The sequence below is a fragment of the Odocoileus virginianus genome, chromosome 6 (genome assembly GCF_023699985.2).
Source record: "Odocoileus virginianus isolate 20LAN1187 ecotype Illinois chromosome 6, Ovbor_1.2, whole genome shotgun sequence".
NCBI classification, from domain to species: domain Eukaryota; kingdom Metazoa; phylum Chordata; class Mammalia; order Artiodactyla; family Cervidae; genus Odocoileus; species Odocoileus virginianus.
The window spans coordinates 25949347-25976853 of record NC_069679.1 but is presented as its reverse complement, the minus strand read 5'-3'; the positions used below and the strand labels follow the sequence as shown (position 1 = coordinate 25976853).

The following is a 27507-nucleotide window of genomic DNA, read 5'->3' as shown; positions in this document are numbered from 1 at the left end:
CAGTAGAGAACAAGTCAGTTACTACAAGCCAGGTACTACTTTAAAGAGTTTTAAGAGCATGGGCTCTGAAGTTGGGTTTGATTCCTGTAGCTACTACTTAAATGTGATATGATCTTAGGAATTGTTTAACTCACTGTGTCTGTTTCCAAATCTATCCGAGCAAAGCAAACAAAGAAGAAACAGAAGGGGTCCAGGGAAGTTTTTTCCCTAATGTAGGAGATACAAGGTATGCTTGTATAACAATGAAAATAATTTAATAGAGAGGTAGACCAGAAAACAGAAGGAGCAGAGTCCTTGGAAAGGTGGCAAGGCATGGTAACCAGATCACACTGGTAGGGCCTTTGAGAGGAAAAGAGACACCCTCTATTGTAACCCAAGATAAGAAAGGGTGGCTATAGATACATGGATTTACCTCACACCAGTCAGAATGGCCCTAATTAACAGCCTACAAGTAACAAATGCTGGGTGTGGAGGAGGGTGTGGAGAAAAGGGAACCCTCCTACACTGTTGGTGGGAATGTAAATTGGTGTGGCCACCATGGAAAACAGTATGGAGGTTCCTCAAAAAAACTAAAAAGAGAGTTACCATATGCTCTAGCAATCCTACTCTTGGGCATATACCCAGACAAAACTTTGGTTCTAAAAGATACATGCACCCCTGTGTTCACAGCAGCACTATCATAATAGCTAAGACATGAAAATAACCTAAATGTCCACTGACAGATGAATGGATAAAGAAGATGTGTATATATACAATGGAATACTACTCCATGGATTAGCATACATATATGCAATGGAATACTACTCAGTCATAAAAATGAATGAAATACTGCCATTTGCAGCAACATGGATGGACCTAGAGATTATCATACTAAGTGAACTAAGTCAGAAAGAGAAAGACACCATATGATATCACTTACAAGTGAAATCTAAAATGTGACACAAATGGACCTATCTACAAAACAGAACATAAAGAACAGGGGAGGGGGATGGTGGGGATGGATAGATTGGGAGTTTGGGATTAGCAGTTGCAAAGTATTATACAGAATGGATAAACAACAAGGTCCTACTATACAGTACAAGGAACTACATTCAATGTTCAGTGACAAGAGACTTCCCTGGTGATCCAGTGGTTTAAGAATCCACCTTGCAATGCAAAGGACATGAGTTTGATCCTTCACTGGAGAACTAAGATCCCACATGCTGTGAGGCAGTTAAGCCCATGAGCCACAACTAGACCCCGCATGCTTTGGAACCTGTGCAATGCAACTACCTAGCCTGAGTGCCACAACTAGAGAGTCTGTGTGACACAATGAAAGATCCTACATGATGCAACAAACAAGATCCCGCATGCTGCAACTAAGACCTAATGCAGCCAGATAAATAAATAATAAAATCCTGTGACAAACCACAATGGAAAAGAATATGAAGAAGAATGTATATAGTATAACTGAATCACTTCACTAGATAGCAGAAATTAACATAACATTGTAAATCAACTATACTTCATAAAATAAAATTTTTATAAAAGCTATGTGAGTTTATAGTTTTGATGTGAAGAACAGTTTAGATTATTTGGCTAAGAGTGAGGCTGAAGAGAAGCATGAAAGTTAGAGGAAAAAGGACAAATTACGAGATTCTTACTGAGTGGGGGAAAATGTTGCCTGAATGAAAAATTTTCAGTAGATCTGCCAAGCAGTATTGAATGCTAAAGTCTGTCATCTTAAATTTAAAGTGAGGTCAGCTTTATGTTAAGATTTTCTCTAGTATGATCAGCTATTGGGGAAATCAGGCACTGAAAACATAGATAGGGTTCATCTAAGAATGGCATCTCTTCAGATGGGGAATGTAAATATGAGGGTATCTGTAAAGGAATTACTTTAATGAAGAATCATAAATCTAAACTAGTGAAGAGGGCAGCAAAAGCCAGGAGAGGCCTAGTAGATAGCAAGAAAGTATGTGAAATTAATAATCTGAAAGTTTCTAAGCTGTTTGGAAGTCTTACAGTAGCAATCTGTCTTCTAACTAGCTATAGCATTCTTTTTCTTTTTTGGCTGAGTCATGCAGCATGCACAGGTTCAATACCCAACAAGGAATCGAACCTGTGCCCCCTGCAGTAGAAGTTCAGAGTCTTAACCACTGGACCTGCCAGGAAAGTCCCCCTAGCATTTTTGAAGACAGAGAATGTACTTTTTTTGTCCTTGCTAACAGATGCTTGCCAGTAACAGGAATCAACTCATTCTTGCTGCTATGATTAGGCAGAGCCCCAACAGCTCACCTGGCATGTTACAGCCAATGTATGACAGATCTGGGTCTTCCCAGTTCGGAATTCTCCAAACATCTCTGTGATGGATCCAGTCTCAATTCCTCCTAAAAAAAGAAACATCTCTTAGCACAATACAAATGTTAGAAACATAACCATAGAAACACCCCAGTAGCTCATCAGAAAGATGTTTACATAATTTAGAGATCCAATCTTCAACAAGCAGTAATTTTAAAAATACTTCATTTGGAAATAATTCTAGATTCATAGACCACTGCAAAGAAATATAGAGGTTCCATGAATTCTTCATCCAGCTTCCCCCAATGTTAATGCTTTATATAATTATAGTATAAATATCAGAAAATTGACATCCATACAATCCAGAGCTTCTTCAGATTTCTCCAGCTATATATGCACTCATTTGTGTGTGTGTGTAGTTCTATGCAATTTATCACATTTGTAGCTTCACGTAAGTATCACCATAACCAATATATAGAACAATACCATCACAAGTCAATAAGCAGTCATTTAAAAAATAAATTACAGATAATATCCAATGTTTACTAAATATCTTTTGTATATCTGACATTGTGCTATCAATTCATTTAACTCCAATAATATAAGGTATATATTTTTTTTTACCTCATTATGAGGTCAAAGATAAGCCCTTATCTTCTTCAATAAGATAAGAAAATTGAGGCATAGAATATAATAAGTAATCTGCACCATGTAATAAGGCCAGTAAATGCTAAGAGGGGGAACAGGAGGGAAAACAAACGCTCAAATCTGAGTGTGATTCCTGAACACATGCTATTTTGTGCCCCCCGCAAAAAGAAACTTAAATGATCAAATATTTGATTTCTACTTTGTGGTAGATTAAAAGGTTATATTATTTCTTTAGGCAGAGGGAGCTGACTCTCAAGAATGCAATTATTAATTGGAGATTAAATTAATGAAATGGCAGATAATTTTAGTATTTTTAAAGTTAAACCTCACCCTTCAGTCTTACTTCTTCAATGTGAATACTTTCCTTTATTCTTAATTCTATCTAACAAACATGAACCAAATATTTCAGTTATGTTCTATAATCTAACCGTAGTTCACGACATAGGATAAGAGATTACGATACCTTGAAGCAGTTTGTCAAGTTCTTTGGAGCCAGTAGTAATCTGTATGATCTCAGATCGCCTTTGGTGGAACTCAGTTGCAGTGGTGAAACCCATTGGAACTAATTTAGCTGCCTCAGTCTGGGGAAAAATAAGAAATGTCAAACTAATGAAATACACTTAGTAAAACAAGAATCAGGCATGTAGTGGGAAGAGATAACATCTAACAAAATTTCCAGAATGATTTCTCTTTAAAAAGTTATCAAAACACTCGTAAGTTCTAGTTCTAGGATTATTTTCTCTCTCTGGCAAATAAAGGATAAACTAATTTAGAGACTCCAAGAAGAAGGGCAATTGTTTAATTGTCAATTCAAATAATACATTCATGTAGTTAAAAACAACAAACTGATAAACCAACACATACACAGTTGGCCTGACAATATGGTACAAAGTTCAATATATTTAAACCTTTGTTTCCTGTTCCATCAACCATAGAATGTATCTCTTAACTTTCTACTTTGTTAAATGAGGACATTTGTCCTTTGATCTTTGCTCCCTCACCTACTTTTCCATCTCTGTCAACTGTACATTTTCTTTTACCCTGTCAGGTTGAGAACATTTAATACTACTTTATAGTCACTGATAAGCCATTAATGATCAGTCTATAGGTTGATTCCAAAATTTAAAAATAAAAGCTTTCAGATACATGGAGATTAAACATTATAGTCCTAAATAAGCAATGAACCAAAGAAGAAATCACAAGGGAATTTAGAAGATTCACTGAGATATGTGAAATGAAGACAAAACACACCAAAACTTATGGGATGTAGCAAAAGCAGTACATAAAGGGAGATTTATAGCTGTAAACACCTGTATTAGAAAGATCTTAAATCAATAGCCTAATCTTCCCACCTTAAGTTATTGAAAAAAGAGCAAACTAAACATAAAGCAAGCAGAAGGAAGAAGATAAAATTTGAGTGGAAACTGATGAAATAGAGAATAGAAATACAACAGAGAAAAATCATTAAAACCAGAAGTTGCTTCTTTGAAAAAAATCAACAAAATTGATTTAAAAAGAGTCAAATCACTAAAATCAGAAATGACAAAGGGGACATTACTACAACCCTCACAAAAATAAATCTACGCCAACAGATTAAATAACTTACAAGAAACACAGAAATCCCTAGAAAGACACAAACTATCAAAACTCACTGAAGTAGAAAAAGAATCCAAGTCCAGGCCCCAACTAATTAGCCAAACTTGAATCTAAATTCAGTAAAATAAACAGAGTCTAACAAAACAAAGAAAGAAAAGAGGGAGGGAGGAAGGAAGGAAGGAAATCAAAAGAAAGGAAGAGAAACAGGAAGAGAAAGAGAAAGAAAGTGGGAAGAGAAAAAAAGAGGGAGGGAGGAGAAAAATCTGGATAAATCTACAGCAAGTAGAGATTAAACTTGTAATTTAAAAACTTTCTACAAAGGGGAAAAAAATAATGAAAAGGTGAATACTGGACTTGCTTTATTCTCTAAACTTCTCTATATTAATACTTCACTTAAAAATTGATTATAACATTTGTATTATAGTTATTGCAGAACCAAATGGTGTGCTAGAAATACAATTCTTTCACTAAGGTTCCAATGTTAACAACTGATGTCTCTCAAAGTTATCTGTCAAGTTCAAATAAAGTTCTTTAAATGCCACTAGTTTCAAAATCATGCTCCATTTTACCTTGCTTTTATGTCTGAGCCATATCTTTCTCTAGTATTCTCTGACTTTATCATTTCTCAAAATCTCCAGTCTCTCAGTCTTACTGTATTCTACTGACTCCTTTCCCCTAAAGACATCCTTTCCTTCTCCAAACGGGGCTCTCTGCTCTCTCTTTCACTGGCTACCTGACATAGAGCCACTCCAACCTAGATCCTATGTTTTCTACCCTGATTTTAGTAAAGCATATCCTCAAGTATCGATAATTTCCTAAGAAAGAATAGATAAGAGCAAAATGTTCTGAATTCTAGTATTTCTGAAACTGTTGTATTCTGCCCTAACACTGGGTGAGTAATATTGTTACCAATAGAATTATAGGTTTAAAATCATCTACCCTCAGAATTTTGAAGGGATTGCTCTACTATCTTCTACCACCCAGATTTCTAATAAGAGACGTGCTATCTTTTTGATTTTTGTTCCTTTAGAGGTCACTTACTTTTTTTTCTCTGAAATCGTTCAGTCTCCTCTTTACAACTGGTATACTGAAAATTTCACACTCAGGGGTCCAGGTGAGGGTCTTTGATGTTTTGTGGGGCCTTAGACTTCTGTTTTCCTTTAGCTCTGGGAAACCTTACATTATTTTTTTGAGAATTTCTTTCTTTCTTTTTCCCATAACTTCTACCAATCTTTAGGATGAATGAAGATCAATGAAAATTAGAAAATAAGAATACTAAAGAAAGGGGAGAAGAAACTATAAGCCAATATGGAACTCTAGTTTAATAAATGCTAAAATATTTAGGGGGAAATATACTGCAACTTTAAAAAGCACAAAAAGAGTCAAGATGTACTGATGGCTAGAGAGATAAACAGATAGATGATAACACAAGTATATTAAAATGTTAATAGTTGTGTCCAGGTGGTGGGTAAATGAGTGTTCACTGTAACGTCCTTTCAACTTTACAGTAAGTTCAAAAATTTTACTCAAACATGTGGAAGGAAAATATCAAACTCATAGGAGATGTTATCCCTTCTTGTCATTTAACCCCTACATTTTCTAGTCTATGAGCTCTTAAAGGAACATATTATAACCAGTATGAAATTGGAAGTAAAAACCATGCCGACTGCCTAGTCTGGCAGAACTTGACTTCTTTTGTTTATATAATAAGCTTGCTTTCATCTGTCTTATACCTGTTAAGAATTTTCAATGTCTGACAAAGAGTTTTTTTAAATGTCTGACAAGGCATAAGCAAAGGGCAGGATTGACTGAGTCACAAAAACAGATACCCAGAAAGAAACAACAAACAGACTTTAGGGACACCTACTGGCTTAACAATATCATAATCTTTCAAAGAGGTATTAGGTATTCAGAATTCTTACTTATTCAATTATGTCACCACTTCAACAAATTTATTTATTTGAGCAATCTAATAAATGACAACTTCATACTTCCATAGATGGCAACATCTTTAAGGATTTAAATTAAGAATTACTCATGATATTTGAGCCCTGAATGAATTAATACTATAAAATAACAGCCTTGCTAGTGCTTAAAAATTCATAGCTCTTAGTATAATACCTGATAAAACAGAATTTACTGGGTTGTATATATAATATTGTATGAGATATTAAATCTCAGATATTGTCCATCAGACTAGGTTATGTGGTAGAACTACATGCACTGAAGCTGCAGGAAGCATTTTTTGAAGATTCTTTAGCTTTTGAAGATGATTTTTTTCAGAGAAAATTTCTGTGAAACTATAACAGCCATCAATACAAAACTACAAAATATAATTTAATAAATTAAATACCTGCTTTACATTATAGAAAACTTCAACAGCAAAGCTAATCAAACTCTGTAACTACATAGTGGTGATATGCGGGCAGCAATCTTTGATGTTACTATAATTATTTTGGGGTCCCACAAACTACACCTATAGAAGACAGTGAACTTAACTGATAAATGTGTGTGTTCTGACTGCTCTACCCACTGACCATATCCCCATCTGTCTCTCCCCTCAGGTCTCCCTGTTCCTTAGGACACAACCATACTGAAATCAGGCCAATTAATAACCCTACAATGGGCTTCCTTGGTGGCACAGATGATAAAGAATCCACCTGCAATGTGGGAGACCTGGGTTCGATCCCTGAGTTGGGAAGATCCCCTGGAGGAGGGCATGGCAATCCACTCCTGTATTCTTGCCTGGAGAATCCCCATGGACAGAGGAGCCTGGCGGGCTGCAGTCTAAGTGGTCGCAAAGAGTCGGACATGACTGAGCACCTAAGCACAGCCCAGCACAATGGCCTTCAGGTGTTCAAGTGAAAGGCGTGAACCTGCACGTCTGTCACTCTGAAGAAAAAAACCAGAAATGCTTTGGTTTAGTGAGGAAGGCAAGTCAAAGGTTGAAATAGGCTGAAAGCTAGGCCTCTTGTGTCAAACCGTTAACCAAGGTGTGAATGTAAAGGAACTTCTTGAAGGAAATTAAAAGCACTACCCCAGTGAATACATGAATAGTAAGAAATAGCCTTATTGCTAATATGAAGAAAATTTTAGTGGTTTGGGTAGAAGATCAAAGCAGCCATAACATTCCCTTTAGCCAAAGCCTAGTGCAGAGCAAAGTCCTACTCTCTTAATTCAGGGAAGGCTAAGGGAGATGAGAAAGCTGCAGAAGAAAAGTCTGAAGCAAGCAGAGATTGGTTCATGAGGTTTAAGGAAAAAAGCCATCTCTGTAACATTTAAGAGCGAGGTGAAGCAGCCAGGGCTAATGTAGAAGCTGCATCAAATTATCCAGAAGATCTAGCTAAGATAAAGAATGAAAGTGGCTACATTAAATAGATTTTCAAGGTAGACAAAAGAACGTTATATTGGAAGAAGATGCCATTAAGGACTTTCATAGCTACAGAAGAGAAGTCAATGCCTGGCTTCAACAGTTTTCAAAGAATCAGCTGGCTCTCTTTTCAGCAGCTAATGCCACTGGTGCCTTTAAGTTGAAGCCAATGTTTATTTACCATCCTAAAAGTCCTAGAGCCCGTAAGAATTATGCTCAATCTATTCTGCCTGTGCTCTATAAATGCAACAAGTCTGGATGATGGCACACCTGTTTAAAACATAGTTTACTGAATACTTTAAACCCACTGTTCAGAGAAGGCGAGGGTGGGATGTTTCAAGAGAACAGCATTGAAACATGTATATTATCTAGGGTGAAACAGATCACCAGCCCAGGTTGGATGCATGAGACAAGTGCTCAGACCTGGTGCACTGGGAAGAGCCAAAGGGATCGGGTCGAGAGGGAGGTGGGAGGGGGGATCGGGATAGGGAATACATGTAAATCCATGGCTAATTCATGTCAATGTATGACAAAAACCACTACAATATTGTACAGTAATTAGCCTCCAACTAATAAAAATAAATGAAAAAAAAAATAAATAAATAAACCCACTGTTGAGACCAGTTCCTTAGGAAAGATCCTTTCAAACTGTTACTACTCACTGACAACATACCTGGTTACTCAAGGGCTTTGGAGATGCACAATGAGATTTAATGTTGTTTTCATGCCTGCTAACACAACATCCATTCTGCACCCTGTGAATCAAGGAGTAATTCTGCCTTTCAAATCTTATTATTTAAGAAACGCATCTTGTAAGACCACAGTTGTCACAGACAGTGATTCTTCTGATTGATCTGGGAAAAATCAGTTGAAAATCTTTTGGAAAGGACTCACCATCCTAGATGCTATTAAGTACATTTGTTAAAAAAGAAAGTATTAAAAAAAAAAAGTAAATTTGTGGTTCATGGGAAAAGGTCAAACTGTCATTTAACAAGAGCCTGAAAGAAGTTGATTTTCACTCTCATGGATGACTCTGACAGATTCAAGACTTTAGCAGAGGAAGTAAATACAGATGTGGTGGAAATAGCAAAAGAACTAGAATTGGAACCTGAAGTTGCAGCTGAAACACTGCAATATCATGATAAAACTTTCATGGATAAGGAGTTTCTTCTTATGGATAAGCAAAGGGTGGTTTCTTGAAAGAGAATCTACTGGCGAAGATGCTGTGAAGATTGGTGACATGGCAACAAAAGATTTAGAATGTGATATAAACTTGGTTGATAAAGCAGTGGCAGTGTTTGAGAGGGCTGATGCCAATCTAGAAAAATTTCTGCTGGGGATAAAATGCTATAAAATAGGACTTCCCTGGTGGTCCAGTGGTTAAGAATCCATCTGCCAATGCAGGGGACACGGGTTCAATCCCTGGTCTGGGACCATTCTACATGCCATGGGGCAACTAAGCCCATGCACTTAGGGCCCGCGTTCCGCAACAAGAGAAGCCAATGAAAAGTCCCTGCACTGCAACCATAATAGCCCTCAGGCAGCAACAAGTGCCCAGGGCAGCCAAAACATGAAACAAAAAATTTAAAATGCTATCAAATAGCATTGCATATTACAATTGAAAGGAAGATTCAATCTATGTGGCAAACTTCACTGTGGTCTTATTTTAAGAAATTGCTGCAGCCACCCCAACCTTCAGCAACCACCACCCTGATCAGTCAGCAGTCATAAATGTCAAGGCAAGACTCTCACCAACAAAAAGAATATAAATTGCTGAAGGCTCAGATGATGGTTAGCATTTTTTAATAATGAAGTATTTTTAAATTAAGGTATACACACTGCTTTTGTAGCTCTAATACTATTGTATAGTTAACAGACTACAAAATAGTGTAAACATAATTTTTATAGGCAACGGGAAACCAAAAAACCCGTGTGACTTGCTTTACTGTGATATTTGCTGTGTTGTGGTGGTCTGGAACCTAACCTGCAATTATCTCCAAGGTATAGCCTATAAATACCAAAGGATAAAATACATGAAATAAAATGTAATCATTGGGTACTATATGTGCTAAAGGAATATATGAAGTAAGAAAAATGAATAGTAGCTGCAAGACATTGGAGGGAAATAAGAAAGTATCATAGTATATCAGGATGAAAATAACTGGATTCTAGTCTTAGTTCTGTGATCAACTACATAACATTGGATAAATAACTGAACCACTGGGTCTAAGTTTCCTTATGTGTAAGGCAGAGATAACACTGGTCCTACCTCTCTCTCCCAGTGTCAAGGCAAGTGAGAATACTGTGTATACAAAAGAGATGGGATTTCAAAGTTAAAGTGCTATAAGAGAACTCTACTCAATATTTTACAATAACCTGTACTGGAAAAAAATCTAAAAAGAACAAATATTGTATATGTATTGACATATGAATCACTTAGCTATACACCTGAAACATAACACGATAAACCAACTATAGTCTAAAGTAAAATTTCAATTAAAAAAGTTAAAGTGCAATATAATATAAAGGATTATTATCTTATTTTGGTTAAGCCTGTAAAATCACTTTTACATCATTTACTAAAGTTAAAAAAACTAAGCATTAATGATTTGTAATCACACTTTCTTATGATTAAAGAATCTTGCTTATGACTAGTTAATTAATAGACTGTACACACTGGCAGCCTAATTAACATGACTCTAATATTCAAGGAATAAAATCAACTTTTCTATTTAAAGTAATACATGTTTAGGAGACTTTCCTAGTGGTCCAGTGGCTAAGAGTCCATCCTCCCAATGCAAGCGGTCTGGTTTTGATCCCTGTTCAGGGAACTAGATCACACATGCTGCAACTAAGATCCAGCACAGCCAAATAAATAAATATATATATATATATTAAAAAAAAGTAATACAAGTCTATTATAGAAACTGCAGAAACTTCAGAAAATTGAGGCAAAAATAAACTGTTCACATTCTCACCATCCAGAAACAACAGTGTTAGTATTTTACTGTAGTTATCCCCAGTGTATATGCTATATGTATATAAATACACACATTTAAAAAGATAAAGACATAAGCACACAAACACATTTTTTAACCTGCTTTCTTATATCAGGAACATTTTCATATGTCAATGAATGTTCTTCAAAACTATTTTCAGTGGCTACATACTAATGAGTATATTTCTAAGACATGAAATTATAACATCCAGAAATGATAAGGCACACATCACTCATGGCTGATAGGAGTGCAAACTGGTAGTCAATTTGGCAGTATTTATGTCACACCCCCATGATATTGCAGTTCTCTAGGAAAAATCCCAGTTTATGCAAGGAGAAAGATAACTAGCTGGTAATACAGTCACTTCTGGAAAGAGGAAGAGGGTGACACAACAGGGGATGGAAGAAGGAAGACTACAGTCTTTCACTGTATACTCTTTACCACTCCCACTGCTGCCTCTCTTGGTCACACAAGCGGTACTTACCAGAATTTTATCAGCTTTGGCTTCACTAATCCCCTTAATATTTATTAGCTCCTTCTTTGGTGCATAGGCAACAGCCTCTACGGTATGAAATCCAGCTTCTTCCAATTTCTTCACATCATTGGCATTTATACCACATTGCTGCAAGTGAAGAAAACTACGGATAAATCTAAGCTTTGGTTCCCTCATCTGTTGAATGTGGATATTGGCCCTACTTATTTCACAAGGCTGTTTTTAACTGTGATATTATATGCAAAAGCTTCTAAAAGTATGCCCTACATATGATGCATCTCATAACAAATTACCAATCTATTCATCATCAAAGGTATTCTCTTAGTGGCTCAGATGGTAAAGAGTCTGCCTGTAACAAGGGAGATTTAGGTTTGATCCCTGGGTTGGGAAGATCCCCTGGATAAGGAAACAGCAAACCACTCCAGTATTCTTGCCTGGAGAATCCCAAGGACAGAGGAGCCTGGAAGGCTACAGTCCACGAGGTCGCAAAGAGTCAGACATGACTGAGTGACTTTACTTTCATTTTTTTTTTAAATTTTTCATTCATTATCAAAACCAGTAGTTTTAAACGAGCACTATGTATATTAAAAGACTCTCATGAATTGGGATCAAACCTGTAAGCTTTTGACTGGAACTCTAAATGAACTTTGAGACCTGGGCCCTAAAAGGCTACTTTAAACTGGTGCTTCCCAAAGTTTTCTACATCAAGCACACATAAAGAATAATAAATTTTACACTAAGCTGGGTAAACAGATAAGACTGTCCCAGAGCTAAGGGGAGCATATCTTAGCATACATTCTTTGTTGCCCAATAACTGGAAAGCTCTGCTTTAACAACTGATATTAAGAATGAGGAAAAAAATTTTTGGTCAGGGATTTACATGCCACTTCTCAAAAACAAACCACCCAAAGGCACTTCCTTCTCCCTATAAACAAAGTCAGCTTTGGTTTTATTAGCCACCAAAACCATGACTTTGGGGAAAGCATGCATTATTAGCGAGATATGTATGTATCTGGGGTCAGGGAAGGTTTGGGAGAGGGGAGAGAAATAGTACCTACCCCTAGGAACCGGGTCTGTTATAAAGATTTAAGCAATAAGCAATTCACATGTGTGGTTATAAGGATGCTCACTGAAACCAAAAGTTATGACTCTGAATTCTCCAATGTGTTTAACAAACCTGTTTAAGTATCTTCTGAAAAGCTGAAGCTTAGGTGGGGGATGGGAGGAATATGCATAAAGAGACAAGAATGAAGGCTTTCTCAGTATACTCTCCTAATTCTTTCAGCCCAAGTCAATGGTACTCACTCTGGGACCTCTGTACAATGTGCAGAAACAGTGAAAGGTCCCAGGTTTGGTGCTTGGTGTTCTTGTGCAGTCTTGAACTCTCACATCTTAACCCCAAGCCAGTCTGTCTATGACAGCTGTCTTCTTAGTAACTTCATCACAGATCCAGGTTGGTGGAGAGATGTTGCTCCTCTCCACTTCCTGCATAGCTGGCCCAGGCCACTGCAATTCCCTGGATGGTAATTTCATACTTAGTACAAACAGCACAGGTTCTACCATGGGATCCTAGGGCTTCTTAGTTTCTGACATAAGGTTCTAAGAAAGAAAAAGTAGGGGAAGAATTCTTGACAAAAAAGGGACCTGGCAGACATGTTTAGCAACTGTCTTAAGTCTTCCCATAGGATCCTTGACGACCCTCCTGAAAACTCTAATTTGGATTTCAGTTTATGTAAAGGTTGTGATTCCTCCCAGTAGGTAGAACAATCTTATCCAACATTATAATTTTAAAATTAGCAACCAAGCACATACCTCTAATCGAGAAATAGGTTGTGGACCAAAGCTTTCTTCTTCCACTGAAGTATCTGCATTTGCTTCAAGCTGCATCTCCATAGCCACTGCTCAGTGTGCAATACTGAAAAACACAGATGGCCATCAGGAAGAACACTAGAGAAAGTACAGACGTGCAAACATAGTTTTACAGTAAATCTCTTAAAGAATTACTAGGTTTTTCCTCTGGGGAGATTTAGTATGCATAATATATTTTAGAAAATTTATGAATTTATATCTAGCTAAAAAATTTATGGCATTTTGATTCTACTTGTTTGACTTAGTATGAACAGAATGCTAGATTTCTAATTTAAAAAAAATAGATACGCAATAAGCAACAAAAGTTTACTGTATAGCACAGGGAACTATAGTCAATATCTTATAATAAACTACAATGGGAAATAAAGTGAAAAATAATATATATTTATATGTCTAACTGAATCACCTTTCTGTGCACCTGAAACATTGTAAGTCAACTATAGTTCAATAAAATATATATATTAAGAAAAAAAAAAAGACTACTAGGCTTTTGGTTTAATCACTGACTTACCCATGGCAGGAAAAAGAAATCCCTCACCAGCTTTCCCTTTCACCTAGACAGCTTAACTAGATAAACTATGTCCCCCAGTTCTCCTGCTTCATATTTCTTATAGGTAAGGGCCAAGTCTTATTTGTATATAACTCATGATAACATCATAAATGTTAGGTGTTTGTTAAATATTCGGCAACTGAATGCAGATTTTCTAGAACTCTACTTAAAAAAACCCCAAAACTGATTTAGGGTTAAACCGTTTCAGTTCCACTGTTCCCTTCCAAGCAAGCAGGGTTTGGGGGTGATGGCAAAGGGGCAAAATGAAGGTACAGAATCATTGCCATAAATCTCCACTCCTGATACCGAAACAGTGGACTGAGATGAGAATTCTTCCCACCTTAGGCAAGAATCATAGTTTGTAGTCCCACATTTTGCTTCTATTTTAATAAAAGTGTATGAAATTTAAAGATCACCATTTTAACCAATTCCAGACTTCACTGAATGCACAAATGAATAAGTAACATGGAAGTATCCTGCTCAGTTTGAAATCTTCCATATAAGGCCAATACCAAAAGTCAGATTATTTTAACAGTTAAGATTGTACTGATTGAAAGAATGGAGAACAAAAAATTGTAATTATCTTCATGAGGTGTTAGTAAAAGCAAACAAGTCTTGATGTCTACAAGGATAAATATGCTTAAGTCACATCAAAATAATCTGGACAATTTAACAATCAAGATAAATTTAACTTAAAAAAATAACAGGTAAGGAATCTCCAGTCTTAGAGGCTTGACAGAAGGTGACCATTTGTTCTTGACTGGTTCAGGTGTAGTTCTCTTAGATGGCATGCTTAGCATAATATGAGTATATTCCAATATAATTCCAAATATCAGAATCATCTGAAGGCAACTTAAAGTGTCTTCCTTCATAATTTATGAAAAAGATGGCTTGAACTGTATACATAAAGCAATAACCAAAATGCAACAAGCTGAAAAACTGGACTATATTTAAATTTAGAAATTCTATCCATTAAAAGGCTACGGCTGGGGAAAAAAAAAAAGGCTATGGCTGGGACTTTTCTGATCGTCAAGTGGCTAAGACTCCAAGCTCCCAATGCAGGGGGCTGGTGCTCGATCCCTGGTCAGGGAGCTAGATCCCACATACAGGAACTAATACCCAGTGCAGCCAAAAAAAAAAAAAAAAGCTATGGCTTCCCAGGTGGTGCAGTGGTAAAGAATCTGTCTGTTAATGCAGGAGATGCAAGAGAAGTGGGTTCAATCCCTGGGTTGGGAAGATCCCTTGGAGTAGGAAATGCACCTAGAAAATTCCATGGACAGAGGAGACTGCAGGGCTACAGCTCATGGCGGCACAAAATGTCAGAGGACTGGGACTTCCCTGGTGGTCCAGTGGCTAAGACTCTGCACACTCCCATTGCAGAGGGCCCGAGTTCAATCCCGGTTGGGGAACTACATTCCACATGCCGCAACTGAGACCAAGTGTGGCTAAATAAATAAAATTGGGAAAGAAAAAAAAAAGCCAGATGACTGAGTGACTGAGCACATCTAATCAAAAGACAGCACTGCAAGAAGGAAAGTCGAACAATAGTGAGGGGGAAAAATATTTACCACAAATATAACTCAGAGCTGATACGAGAATATATAAAGAATTTTTGCAAATCAGCAAGAAAGACAACCCAAGAAAAAATAGGCAAGAGAGATTTGAACAAGCACTTCACAAGGGAAGATATTCAGATGGTTAATGAACGTATCAACAAACACTCAACATTAATAATCAGGAAAATTAAAATTAAAACCACAAGGTAATAGCTAAAATTTTAAAAGATCAACAACATTAACTATTAGCAAACGTGTGGAACAACTGAACACTCATTCACCGCTGGTTTGAGTGTACTGGTACTGTATTAAACATGGAAGGTGAAGACAGACAAATGCTTTGACCCAGGAATTCTGCCACTCTATTATTAACCCACTGAAAAGCATACACGTGTGCACTAAACTGTATGCAGGAATTTTCTCAGCCACCTCTGTCCTGAAAGCTAAAAACTAGAAAAAATCCAAATATCCATCATAGGTATAATGAATAGGAATACAAGTGAATAGAAAGTATTGCTAAATGCAAAGACACTTAAGAATCTACAGAATGTTGAGCAAAGCCAGACACAAAAACAGTCTTTCTTTATATAAAATTCAGAAACAGGCAAAATTAATCAATGGTATTAGTAGTCAACACAGTGGTTACCTCTGGCGAGAAGGGAGAGTATTAGAGGAGGGGGCACAAGGGAGGCTTCCGGGTGATGACAGCATTCTCTCTTGACCTGAGTGGTATATTCATTTTGTAATGACTCATGGAGCTGTATACACTTTTGATCTGTGCATTTTTCTATTTGTATACTACACTTGGCTTACAAGTTTAAGAAAAAAACAGCATCCGTCACTACAGATCGTTACTTAGACATCACGTGAACGGTCTTCCGCATTAGAAAAAGCCAATTATCTTACTGGCAATTGGAGGTGGGTACTCTGGTAAGCAAAATTTTGTGCGACGGAAAGCGCACTGACCAGAAACCTGGAAACCGTGGCTCTGGCTTAAGAGCTGTGACTCTGTCACTACACGTCTCTGGATCTTGGATTCCTCGCGGACGCCCATTAAGTAGGTGTTGGAAATGAAGGCCTCCCAAGGTTCCTCCCAGCTCTAAACGCTAGAGTGCGCTTCTATTTTCCCCTCAGCGAACTTCTCCCCTTCGACAGAAGCAGCCCGGACACGTCCCGGCTTCGCCCCGCCATTTCCGAGTTTCTCACTCGGAGAAACGGAGGGGCCCGTAAGCCTGCGACGGAGCTGGGGCCCGAATCTGGGTCTAAGCCTGGGTTCGGCGTATGCCGGGGCTAACAGGGCGGTGGGAAGGGGCCGGGGCGGCGTCTCACACTCACCTGGACCTGCCGTGCTTCGCTAGGGCAGGCTGCACACTCGGACTACCGGCTGCTGGGCCCGCCCGCGCCCGATCCCGGACGGACTGTAGGTCCCCTCGCTTGTGCCCCGCTTCTCTACTCCCTTGCTTCGGCCTTCTGCACGAAACCCAGACGAGTTTCAGCTTCCAACCTCGCCCCTAAGGCGCCACTCGCCTCCTCCTACGCCTCGGTCTCAAGCCGCAGCGCGCGCTCTGCGTACAGCTTTCGGAAATCCCGCCAAATCCTACAGGACAAGTTCACGCCCGCGTCAACGTAACGTCTCCCCACCCTTCTCGGGCCCGCCTTCCAGCCGCTTCGACCACTCGTGAGACCGAGTTGGGCTCAAGGAACTTTAGCTTGCAGGATGTTATGGGTTTCCGTCTTCTTTTTCTCCCTCAGGACTAATCCAAAACTTGAGAGTTGCGTTTTTCTCACCCTTTACCAGATCGAGGACTACAACTCCCAAGAGGTTGTGGGCCGCCCGAGACCACATATCCCAGTATGCACCGCGGGCGGGCGACGCAGCTGTAGCTCCTCAGCCCCTCTCCGAAACAGCCAGGCTCTTGGGAACTGGTGGCTTAGACAGTAAAGAATCCGCCTACAGGGCGGGAGACGTGGGTTCGTATCCCTGGGTCCGGAAGATCCCCTGGAGGCGGGCATGGCAACCCACTCCAGCAATCTTGCCTGGAGAATCCCCATGGACAAAGAGTGGCGGGCTACAGCCCATGGGGGTGACAAAGAGTCGGACAGCCCCGAGAGCTCTTAATTTGTTTCTTAAGGGTCTAACCTGGGGATTTGGCCCTTCAGGTTGCGCTGAGCCTCTAACTCAGACCAATTACGGAGTTCAGGCGCTTTCTAGGCTCTTGTAGATGGTGGAACTGATGACGCTGAAGTACATGGGTGAAACTGGAACAAAGAGCTAATGGAGAGAAAGAAAGGAATGTAAATCTTTTCGTAGTTTATTAAAAGTTGATTCCAGTTTTAAAGGGTGATTAGCGTTTACTGGGCGGAGATGAGATAGAAGACATAAAGCAAATAACGCAGTGTGGGTATGGAAATTAACAGTGTGGTTAAGGAGTACTGTCTGATGAGGGAGGAAAAGTGTCTTACCAGGTGCTGAGAGTTTACGTTTATGTCACTTCTATGAAGAGACGTAGGGAGAAGGACATGGCAACCCACTCCAGTGTTCTCGCCTGGAGAATCCCAGGGACAGAGGAGCCTGGTGGGCTGCCGTCTATGGGGTCGCACAGAGTCGGACACGACTGAAGCAACTTAGCAGCAGCAGCAGCAGCATGAAGAGACATAGACCATTATAGAACTTTTATCTTTATTTAGGTAATGGGTACATCTGAAAGTTTTTAATACGATGAATCTCATGCTTTAGACCTGTTTTTTGTTCTGCACCACTTTGTATTTGTGGAGTGCTTTAAAATTTGAAGTTTTTATTTGATCCTCACATGGTTACCCTGTGGCATTGAAGGACAGATTTCAGGATAGAGTAAAAACAACAGAAACTGTTAGGCAGTGCTTAAAATATTTCAGGCAAGAGATTGTCGATTTAAAAAATAGTCACAACCTAAAGGTTGAGAGTTGTTTTATTTGGCTGGAATTTTTAGGACTTATCCCCAGGAGGCAGCATCTCAAGTAGCCTTGAGAGAACTGCTCAGAGGAGGCAAGGGGAGGAGCCAGGTTATATAGAAGTTCTACAACAAAGGGCAGGCAGACTGAATATCAGAGATTATTGTTAAAGGAAACCAGATATCCCAAGTTAAGAAATTTGGTGATTTTCCATGTCTGGGAAGATGCAAGAGTCTGGTGAGATCCTTGTTAATTGACATGGCAGGAAATAACTCCATTTCTCAAGATGAAGGTTTGCATTAGACCAATAACAGAACAAATTCAGGAAGCATTCTGGAGGTAGAATTAACCTAACTAGTGATTCTAGATAGTAATTGGGGATAATAGTGACCTGCCATGCATACCAGAGATACACACCTTCATGTCTATTCTTCACATACTTTCCTTAGAACACCTGCAAACCCACAGCCCATCTTGGCTGTGTGATGATACATGACTTTGACCTTTCATTAAAATACAATTCCTGTGGCTGTGTGGACCAAACCAGAGAAAACCCATTTGCAGAAAGGTTAAGAAATTGAGAGATAAGGAAGTGGGAGAGAGTCAAACAGAAACTGTTTTGAAATCTGACTGCTTCCCAGATCTTTCCAATTTCTAAGGGGCCCAGTAGCACTTAATGCTCTTGAGGTCCATGAGATAGCTCTACATTACAATAATCTCCCTACATTCCAATCATCTTTTTTTTTTCAGTTTAAACAAATTTGAGTAGTTTTATGTTCCTTTCCTCCAAGACAACCAACTAAGCTGGAGGTAAGACAAAGTAGATTTCTTACTAACAGTTCAATTAGCAATTCATGAAAATATCTATTAATGTGTAATTGAAGTTTTGAATATATATATCCTAAATTACAAGTGACCAATCTGAAATCTCAAGGAGGCAACTTCTAATAAAACCAAAACTTAATCAGCAGAAATCAGATCATTTGTTCAAGAATATGATCTCATCAGCATAATCAACCTGGAGCACAGAAAAGGAAATCCCATGTCATGTTCAAATGATCAATTTGAGTAGTGCAAGAGTGATCTTTAGATCTCTTTGCAGTCCAAGGGACTCTCAAGAGTCTTCTCTAACACCACGGTTCAAAAGCATCAATTCTTCCACGCTCAGCTTTCTTTATGGTCCAACTCTCACATCCATACATGACTACTGGAAAAACCATAGCTTTGACTACATGGACCTTTGTTGGCAAAGTAATGTCTCTGCTTTTTAATATAATGTCTAGGTTTGTCAAAGCTTTTCTTCCAAGGAGCAAGTGTCTTTTAATTTCATGGCTGCAATCTGCAGTGATTTTGGAGCCCAAGAAAATAAAGTTTGTCACTGTTTCCATTGTTTCCCCATGTATTGGCCATGAAATGATGGGACCAGATGCCATGATCTTAGTTTTTTGAATGTTGAGTTTTAAGCCAGCTTTTCCACTCTCCTGTTTCACCTTCATCAAGAGGCTCTTTAGTTCCTCTTTGTTTTGTGCCACAAGGGTGGTGTTATCTGCATATCTGAGATTATTGATATTTCTCCCAGCAATCTTAATTTCATTTTGTGCTTCATCCAGCCTGGCATTTCGCATGATGTACTCTGCATGTAAGTACATTCATTTCACATGCTAGCAAAGTAATGCTCAAAATTCTCCAAGCTAAGTTTCAACAGTATGTGAACATCTTGAACTTCCAGATGTTCAAGCTGAATTAGAGAAGGTAGAGGACCAGAGATCAAATTGCAAACATCCACTGTATCAGAGAAAAAGCTAGAGAATTCCAGAAAAACATCTGCTTCATTGACTACATTAAAGTCTTTGACTCTGTGGATCACATCAAACTGTGGAAAATTCTTACAGAGCTAGGATTACCAGATCACCTTATCTGCCTCCCAAGAAACCTTTATGCAGTTTAGGAAGCACGTTAGAACCAGACATGTAACAATGGACTGGTTCGAAATAGGAAAAGGAGTACATCAAGGCTCTATATTTTCACCCTGCTTATTCAACTTACATGCAGAGTACATCATGTGAAACGCCGGGCTGGATGAAGCACAAGCTGGAATCAAGACTGCTGGGGAGAAATATCAGTAATCTCAGATATGCAGATGACACCACCTTTATGGCAGAATTTCCAATAGAAATCCCAGTGGGATTTGTGTCAATCACTGGCAGTTGCCTATCCAATAGTCATTGCCCTTTTTTATGGCTAAAAAACCCTACTATGTGGAAGGATGCTCTCTAGTAAGATATGAATGAGTTTGTCTTCATCCATATTCTTTTGTGTATGGTTTGAATTTTTTGTACAAATTTGACTTTACAATGATAGTTTTAAATTGTAACAAAATATAAAATGTCTTGGAATAAACAAGAAAAGTACACATTAATAGGAACTTTAAGATAATAAAGGACACAAAATAGAAAAGCATACTATCTTCTTGTAATGGAAGACTCAGCATCTTTAAGATAGCAGTCCTCCATTAGTTGATCTTTAAATTTAATACAACATGATCTCAGTAAAAATGTCAACAAGAATTTTTTGGAACCGAACAAGTTAATTCTCACTTTTATCTGGTAAAATAAAAAGCAGGAAGAGCCAGGGACATCCTGAAATAAAAGGGTCTGAACCAACCAGCCAATAAACTAAATTATAAAACTATAATAATTAAAATGTACTTGTACACAAGAGTACGTCAATGGCACAGACTAGTTATCCCAGAGTTGTAGTTCCCTATTGCTGCTGGTAACAAATTACCACAAATGTAGTGGCTTAAAACAACAGATGTATTGTCTTATAATTCTAGATGTCAGAATTCCTAAATTCTGGGTTTCAATGAACTAAAATCAAGGTGTTGGCAGGATTGTGTTCCTTCTGGAGGTCCTAGAAGAGGACCTTTTGTGAATTTTCCAAAAATTGCCTTTTCCAATTTTCAGAGGCATTTGCCTTCTCTGGTGTGAGGTCCCTTCCTCCATCTTCAGAAGAGTTCGGGCGCGTTCAGGGTTGTATGGCCGTAGACTCTTCCCTCATCTTCAAAGCCAACAATCATTGTGATCTCAGTTTCCATCATCACATCTCCTTCTCTGACTCTTGACATCCTGACTCCCTCATATAAGGATGATTGTGATTACACTGGATCCACCCAGCTAATCCAGGATCGTTCCACATGTCAAGATGTTTCAGAACATTTGCAAAGTCCCTACTGTGATGTAAGGTTACATTCATAGGTTTCAGGAATTAAGATGTGGACATCTCTAGGGGGCTATTATTCTGTCTACCGTACTCAGCTATAAATATGAATATATAGAGAAATTTAGTATATGAGAAGAGAGAAATTATGAACCACTGGGGAAAAAATGGTGTTCATTAAATGGGGCTGAGATAACCACATAGCCATCTGAAAAAAATTAATTTTGATCCTTATCTCATACTCTGTTAGGATAAATTTCTAAATGGATCAAAGATATAAATGTAAAGTGTTAAACCATAAAAATTCTAAGAGAAACCATGGGCTTTACAGGTTCCATAGAAATAAAGGGGAAAGCCAGGTATACACGTGACTTTTGACGAAGGGGTATGTGCAACCAAGCACACATCTTGGTAGCTGACTACTATTCAAAAAGGATAGATATCTTAGCTAATGGTGTTAGCACTTTTCTAAGTAAGGAAAGATGCAAGAAACTGGGTTCATAAAATTTTCTCCAGAAAATATCTGAGGGCCAGTTCTGCCAGAGCATGAAATGCCTCATCTTGCTCCTCGCCTTGAATTCCTTTCTAGGATGTACTGTGTGTCATCCTACACTAATGACTCGCATCTTATAGAACTGGATGGTGGCCAACATTTTTTCTTTTACAAAACCCTCCTTTTGTGTCTTAATTTTGACAAAGATTTGGGAGGCATTTCATGACCAATTTGTCCCACAGCATTAGGAATATTCATCCCCAGGTCAGGCGAGGAGTTCATTGATATGCCACTCACTGTGCTATTACTGGACTCAGGCCAATTAATAGTTGCCCAAAGCCTCTGGATTGCCTGTCTGCCTTGTCTCTTATGGCCCAGGAAATGGCTTATTCCCATACCTACACTATTATAAACATTGATCTTATTGAACTATACATTTGGCCAATCATTTCAAGTCCCCTGAAAAGTGAAAGGGTTAGTCGTTCAGTCATGTCCAACTTTTTGTGACTCCATGGGTTGTAGACTGCCAGGCTCCTCTGTCCATGGAATTCTCCAGGCAAGAATACTAGAGTGGGTTGCCACTCTTCTCCAGGGGATCTTCCTGTCCCAGGTATCAAACCTGGGTTTCCTGTTATTACAGGCAGATTCTTTACTGCCTGAGCCACCAACTATATATTTGGTCAATCATTTCAAGTCCCCTAGTCATTATTATTTTACTGGAGGCTCAGTCACACATTTTGTAATGTAAAAAAAAAAAAAGCATACACACAAAAAACAAACCAACTAAACAACCCAGTAATCTTATAAAATAGGCAGAATACAAGTAACATGGCTAGTAACATTAATAGAGTCATTAAGTAGTTAAGATAAGAACTTTCTTCCATTAGGTGTTGCCAGGTCACCTGACCAAGTCTGTTCTGTACCAGTCATACCAGTCATAATCTTTATACATAAGTTCACCAAAGATGTCCACATATACAAGGTAGGTGGTAGTTCATTGAGACCTCTTACAGGACTGAGAAAAGAATGTTTTTTTCTAAGGACTACATGGCTGGTTCCAGAAGAGAAACTGGTCTCTATGTTTGAACAGGTATTTTGCTGTTGGGGAGGTTTGGTTAATGCATAATGCAGATGCGCACTGCACACTAGAGGGAAGGGAGGAGGCCTGAAAGGGCAGTGAAAAATTTTTCTTGTCTTGCCTTAAAATGTTTATTTCATCATTATATATATCTTTAAGATTCTAAATGGCAAAACCCATCATAAATAATGTCAAGTAAACCAACAAATGGGGGAAACTTGGCAACCTATGTTAAAAAGAGTTCTTTTATAAACATATTCTACAGTCAATGAGAAAGATAACTCAGAAAAAATGGGCAAAGATTATCAATAGACAATTCACAGAAAAGGACATACAAATTGCTCTAAAGCACATATGAGATAACCATCAAAAAGCTTGGGACACACTGTATTAGCAAGTTTGTGGTACTCATTCCTAGTAGGATTGATTTGACTATTTTAAAGGGCAGTTTGCTGACATCTATTAAAGTTACAAATGCAACTAGCCTTTGACTTAACAGCTCCATTTCTAGGAAGCTATCCTATAGATAAACTTACACATATACAAAATTTCAGCATAATTTACAGTAGCAGGTGATAAACAACCTACATGCTTATCAATAGATATAGTACATCCATCCAATGGTCTACAATTTAACTAAAAGCAAAAATATGTGTTGAAAGTTCTTTATGTATTGATCTGAACCTATCAAGATATGTCCTTAAGTGAAAAAGGTAAAGTGAAGGACAGTGTGTATTGATGGGCTATTTGTGTAAAAAAGGAGAAAAAAAATATATATTTACACTCTCATACCTACTTGCATACATGTTTACTTTTGTATACAGACAGCTTTGGAACAACAGATAAGAAACAGGTAATACTGGTTGTCTCTAAAAAGGGAAATTGAGTGTCTAGGGACAGAATAAAAGAGAAATGTTTACTTTCCTTGTGATTTAAGCACAATTTTTAAAAAAGAACACAATACAATTTTTCATTTTGGAAAATTGTTAAAGGATGGGGAAACATCACCAGAAAGAATTTGGCATAGTCTAGGGAGGAAAGAAATAAAATTTGGAAAAAAAAAAAATAATAATAAAATTTGGCATCAGAAACAGCTGTAGGAAGATATACTTCCTTATGGAACAAAAACAATTCATCAGTCTTTACTAGAGCCTCGATGAAATCTTAGAATTGTACTACCTCTCATGCCTGGCCACCAAGAAAACCTTTTTTTTTTGGCCACATTGTGTAGCATGTGGGATCTTAGTTTCCTGACTAGGGATAGAACCTGTGCCCCCTGCATTGGGAATGCAGAGCCTTAACCATCGGACCGCCAGGGAAGTCCCCAAGCAAACCTCTCTTCATCTCCAATTTTTCATTTTGAAAAAATTGAAGCCTAAAGAAATGTTGAAAGAACAGTGCATTTAAACACCTATGTACATGTTGTTGTATGTTTTCTCTCATTTTTCCTGCATCTCTAACACACATGCATACATGCACACATACTTTTAAAAAACATTTGAGGGTTTCCCTGGTGGTTCAGTGGTAAAGAATCCTCTTGCCAATAGAGGACACACGCGTTCGATCAGTCCGTGAACTGGGGAGATCCCATGTGCCATGGAACAACTAAGCCCCTGCACCACAGCTACTAAGCCTGTGTTCTAGAACACTGAGCCACAACTATCGCACCTATACACTGCAACTACTGCAGCCCAAACGCCCCAGAGCTGTGCTGCCCAACAAGAGAAGCCACCACAGTGAAGCCAATGCACTGCAACTAGAGTAGCCTCTGCTTGCTGCAACCAGAGAAAAGCCTGTTCAGCAACAAAGACCCAGCACAGCCAAAAATAAATAAATAAAATTATATATATTAAAAAATCATTTGAAAGTAAATTGCAGACATGTGTTTCCTAATAAGAGCATTCTCCTACATAATACCATTATCACACAAGAAATTTAACAGATACAAAACTATCATCTAATATATAGTTTAATATTCAAATTTCCATGTCCCCAAAATATCCTTTATGAATTTAATACAAGGTTCAATCAAGGATCAAGCATTACTTTTCAAAATTTCTTTAGTCTCCTGCAATCTAGCAGCATTTCCCTGCCTTTCTGTTTTGTTTTGATTTCATATTTAAAAAAATTAATAATCAAAAACCTCAATTAAGTAGAGGAAGAAGAGCAGAAAGGGGAATTCTCATGGCCTGTACTGTTGGCAGAGTCCAACAAAAAGAAGAAAGACTCCTTTTCTGGGACGGGTTCAGCGAATGAAAAGCCTTTGTTTACTCCTGGCTTTCCTTTCCTTTCTATAAGTGTTTTTCTTTCCTTGTAGAGTGGGAAATTGCATGTGGCCCACCATGGTTGCAGACCATGAATTGCAGTTTTCTTCTGATCCTGAATCCATTTTTGTTGGAGAAATATCTGGCAGTCTAGACTTTAGGTCAACAACAATGGATACTTGTGAAGAGCTAAGGGAGGTTGTCTAGAACGGGGGTCCCAAACCCCCAGGCACAGACTGGTTATCAGTCAGCAGCATGTTAGGAACTAGGTTGCACAGCAGGAGGTGAGTGGTGGGCAAGCTTCATCTGCTGCTCCCCATAGCTCACATTACTGCCTAAACCATACCCCTCCCCTGGCCCCTGATCTGTCGAAAAATTTTCTTCCATGAAACCGGTCCCTGGTGCCAAAAAGGTTGGGGACTGCTGGTCTAGGGACTATACTTTGAGAACCACTACATTAATTCTTAAGAAATGATAGTTTCCTAAGGGACTTCAAAATAGTTTTCTTTTACTGTGCCTTAGAGACACAGGGATAACTACGGTTTGTACCTGGTTCTTTTATTAAGGTCCTGACATACTTTAATCTTATCTGAGTTTTCAAATAGGTGAGTATTCCTCAAGGGAGCTTGCTTAGGCATATCTTCAGGGATATATCAGATACAGGGTAAAAAAAAAAACAACTTCATAAAGAGATACTGCTTTAAAAATACTTACATAATGAACTTACTTTAATCGTGCAAAAAATAATCTGCTTCCAATCACTAGTGAAAAAACTTCCAAAGAATTTTATAAAAATAGCCAATACTTTGAACAAATAGAAAAGCAAATAACTAGATAAATAATACAATTATGTACTCCAAACCCAAGAAAGCAGAGATTATCATTACAAGCCAAATCATCCTTGGAACTGGTCATTCCAGGTTGCCAAAATGCATAAAACAAAACTTCTACTTTTTAGGTTTACAGAAAGAAATAAAACAACTCCAGTAAGAAAACAAATTTCATGGGAAGTTTCGGGGAAACACCATATTGATGACCTTAAAATTTTTTCAAGGAGTTTACAGAAATAGGGAACATTTAAATATTGATTTTTATGGCAAATGAGTTTTATGTTGACTTTTGAAGCTTAAAAGACCATTTACTATTTTGACTAGTAGTTCAGGAGTAAAAGCCAATCAAGAGGGCAGATAACATTCATGGGACCCATAAAACTTTAACCTGATCCCAAAATATAAAGCAAAATATTAAGACAAATTAGTTTAAAAATGTAAATATACTTGAGAAATATATAAGGGAAACAAAAACTATCATGATTAGGAGTTGACTAAAGATTGGATGAAGTTTTTTCACATTTGTCTATCTTACAGATAATACTGATTATTCAATATCAGTGGATGTGCCTATTTTTGTGTATAAGAAAGTGTTTGGCTTCAGAAACCAATACTTAAAAGTTCATTACCATTACCAAAACTTGATAAACCTGTGTTTTGGGTGTGATATTGTTTGAAGCTGTTATTAAATGAAGGAGACTGAGAATCTTATTGTAAAGCATACTTCAGGAAGATGTTTTGAAACTGCCCAGGTAGAGGGATGTCTCTCTATACATCTCTATGTACTTCTATATACATCTCTTTACTATATCACAAACACAAAAACAGTATTAATATATTTACAGATATGTACCAGACCAAAAATTAATTTTTCCCTACAAATTATATTTATTAGGAAAATACTAGTAGACACTATATAAAAGAACACAAGGTGTTTAAGAGAAGATGGCAACCACTCCAACAGCTGAGTGCTATTGCTTTCTCTTAATAACATCTCTGGAATGGAGAAAAAGGGAGGATGAGTGGTTTGTAGATAAGACTTGACTACCCTGGACATATCTAGTAGGCAGAAGCCAGAAACCTAAAAATCACAGCCCTAGATATGGGAAAATGGCTAATATTTTTGTTTGTGGTGACCCCTCCTCTTATACTTAAAAGTTAATTCTTAATGGGAGAAATTTCCATCAGAAGAAACTTTACTAGGCGTCTATGACCTAAAGATGAATATTAAACAGTAACTGAAATGCTGACACAGTATTATTATTAAGTGTTACTGTGCTTGACTGTTATAACTGCAATCCATGATTCTAGTGGTAGAAATGGCAGTCAGT

General features: G+C 38.0%; 2 protein-coding genes across 4 annotated transcripts in view; both read right to left on the bottom strand.

Annotated features, from left to right (window-relative positions):
- RAD51 (RAD51 recombinase) overlaps window positions 1-17186 on the bottom strand; it is a 33865-nt gene extending 16679 nt beyond the window's left edge. Inside the window, exons 1-5 of one of the 3 annotated variants that reach the window (XM_070469018.1) lie at window positions 16697-17183; window positions 13199-13301; window positions 11378-11515; window positions 3392-3509; window positions 2278-2369 (exon numbers count right to left, since the gene is read on the bottom strand). In XM_070469018.1, coding sequence (XP_070325119.1) covers window positions 2278-2369; window positions 3392-3509; window positions 11378-11515; window positions 13199-13279 — 429 coding nt within the window. In that variant the 5' untranslated portion in view covers window positions 13280-13301; window positions 16697-17183. Of the gene's footprint in view, window positions 1-2277; window positions 2370-3391; window positions 3510-11377; window positions 11516-13198; window positions 13302-16007; window positions 16189-16696 lie in introns of those variants that run through there. The other 2 variants (XM_070469019.1, XM_070469020.1) reach the window with 2 other exon arrangements.
- Window positions 17187-25033: 7847 nt separating this feature from the next.
- The window catches only part of KNL1 (kinetochore scaffold 1), a 66544-nt gene continuing 64070 nt past the window's right edge, over window positions 25034-27507 (bottom strand). Inside the window, 1 exon segment of the mRNA XM_020872349.2 lies at window positions 25034-27507. Coding sequence (XP_020728008.2) covers window positions 27484-27507 — 24 coding nt within the window. The 3' untranslated portion in view covers window positions 25034-27483.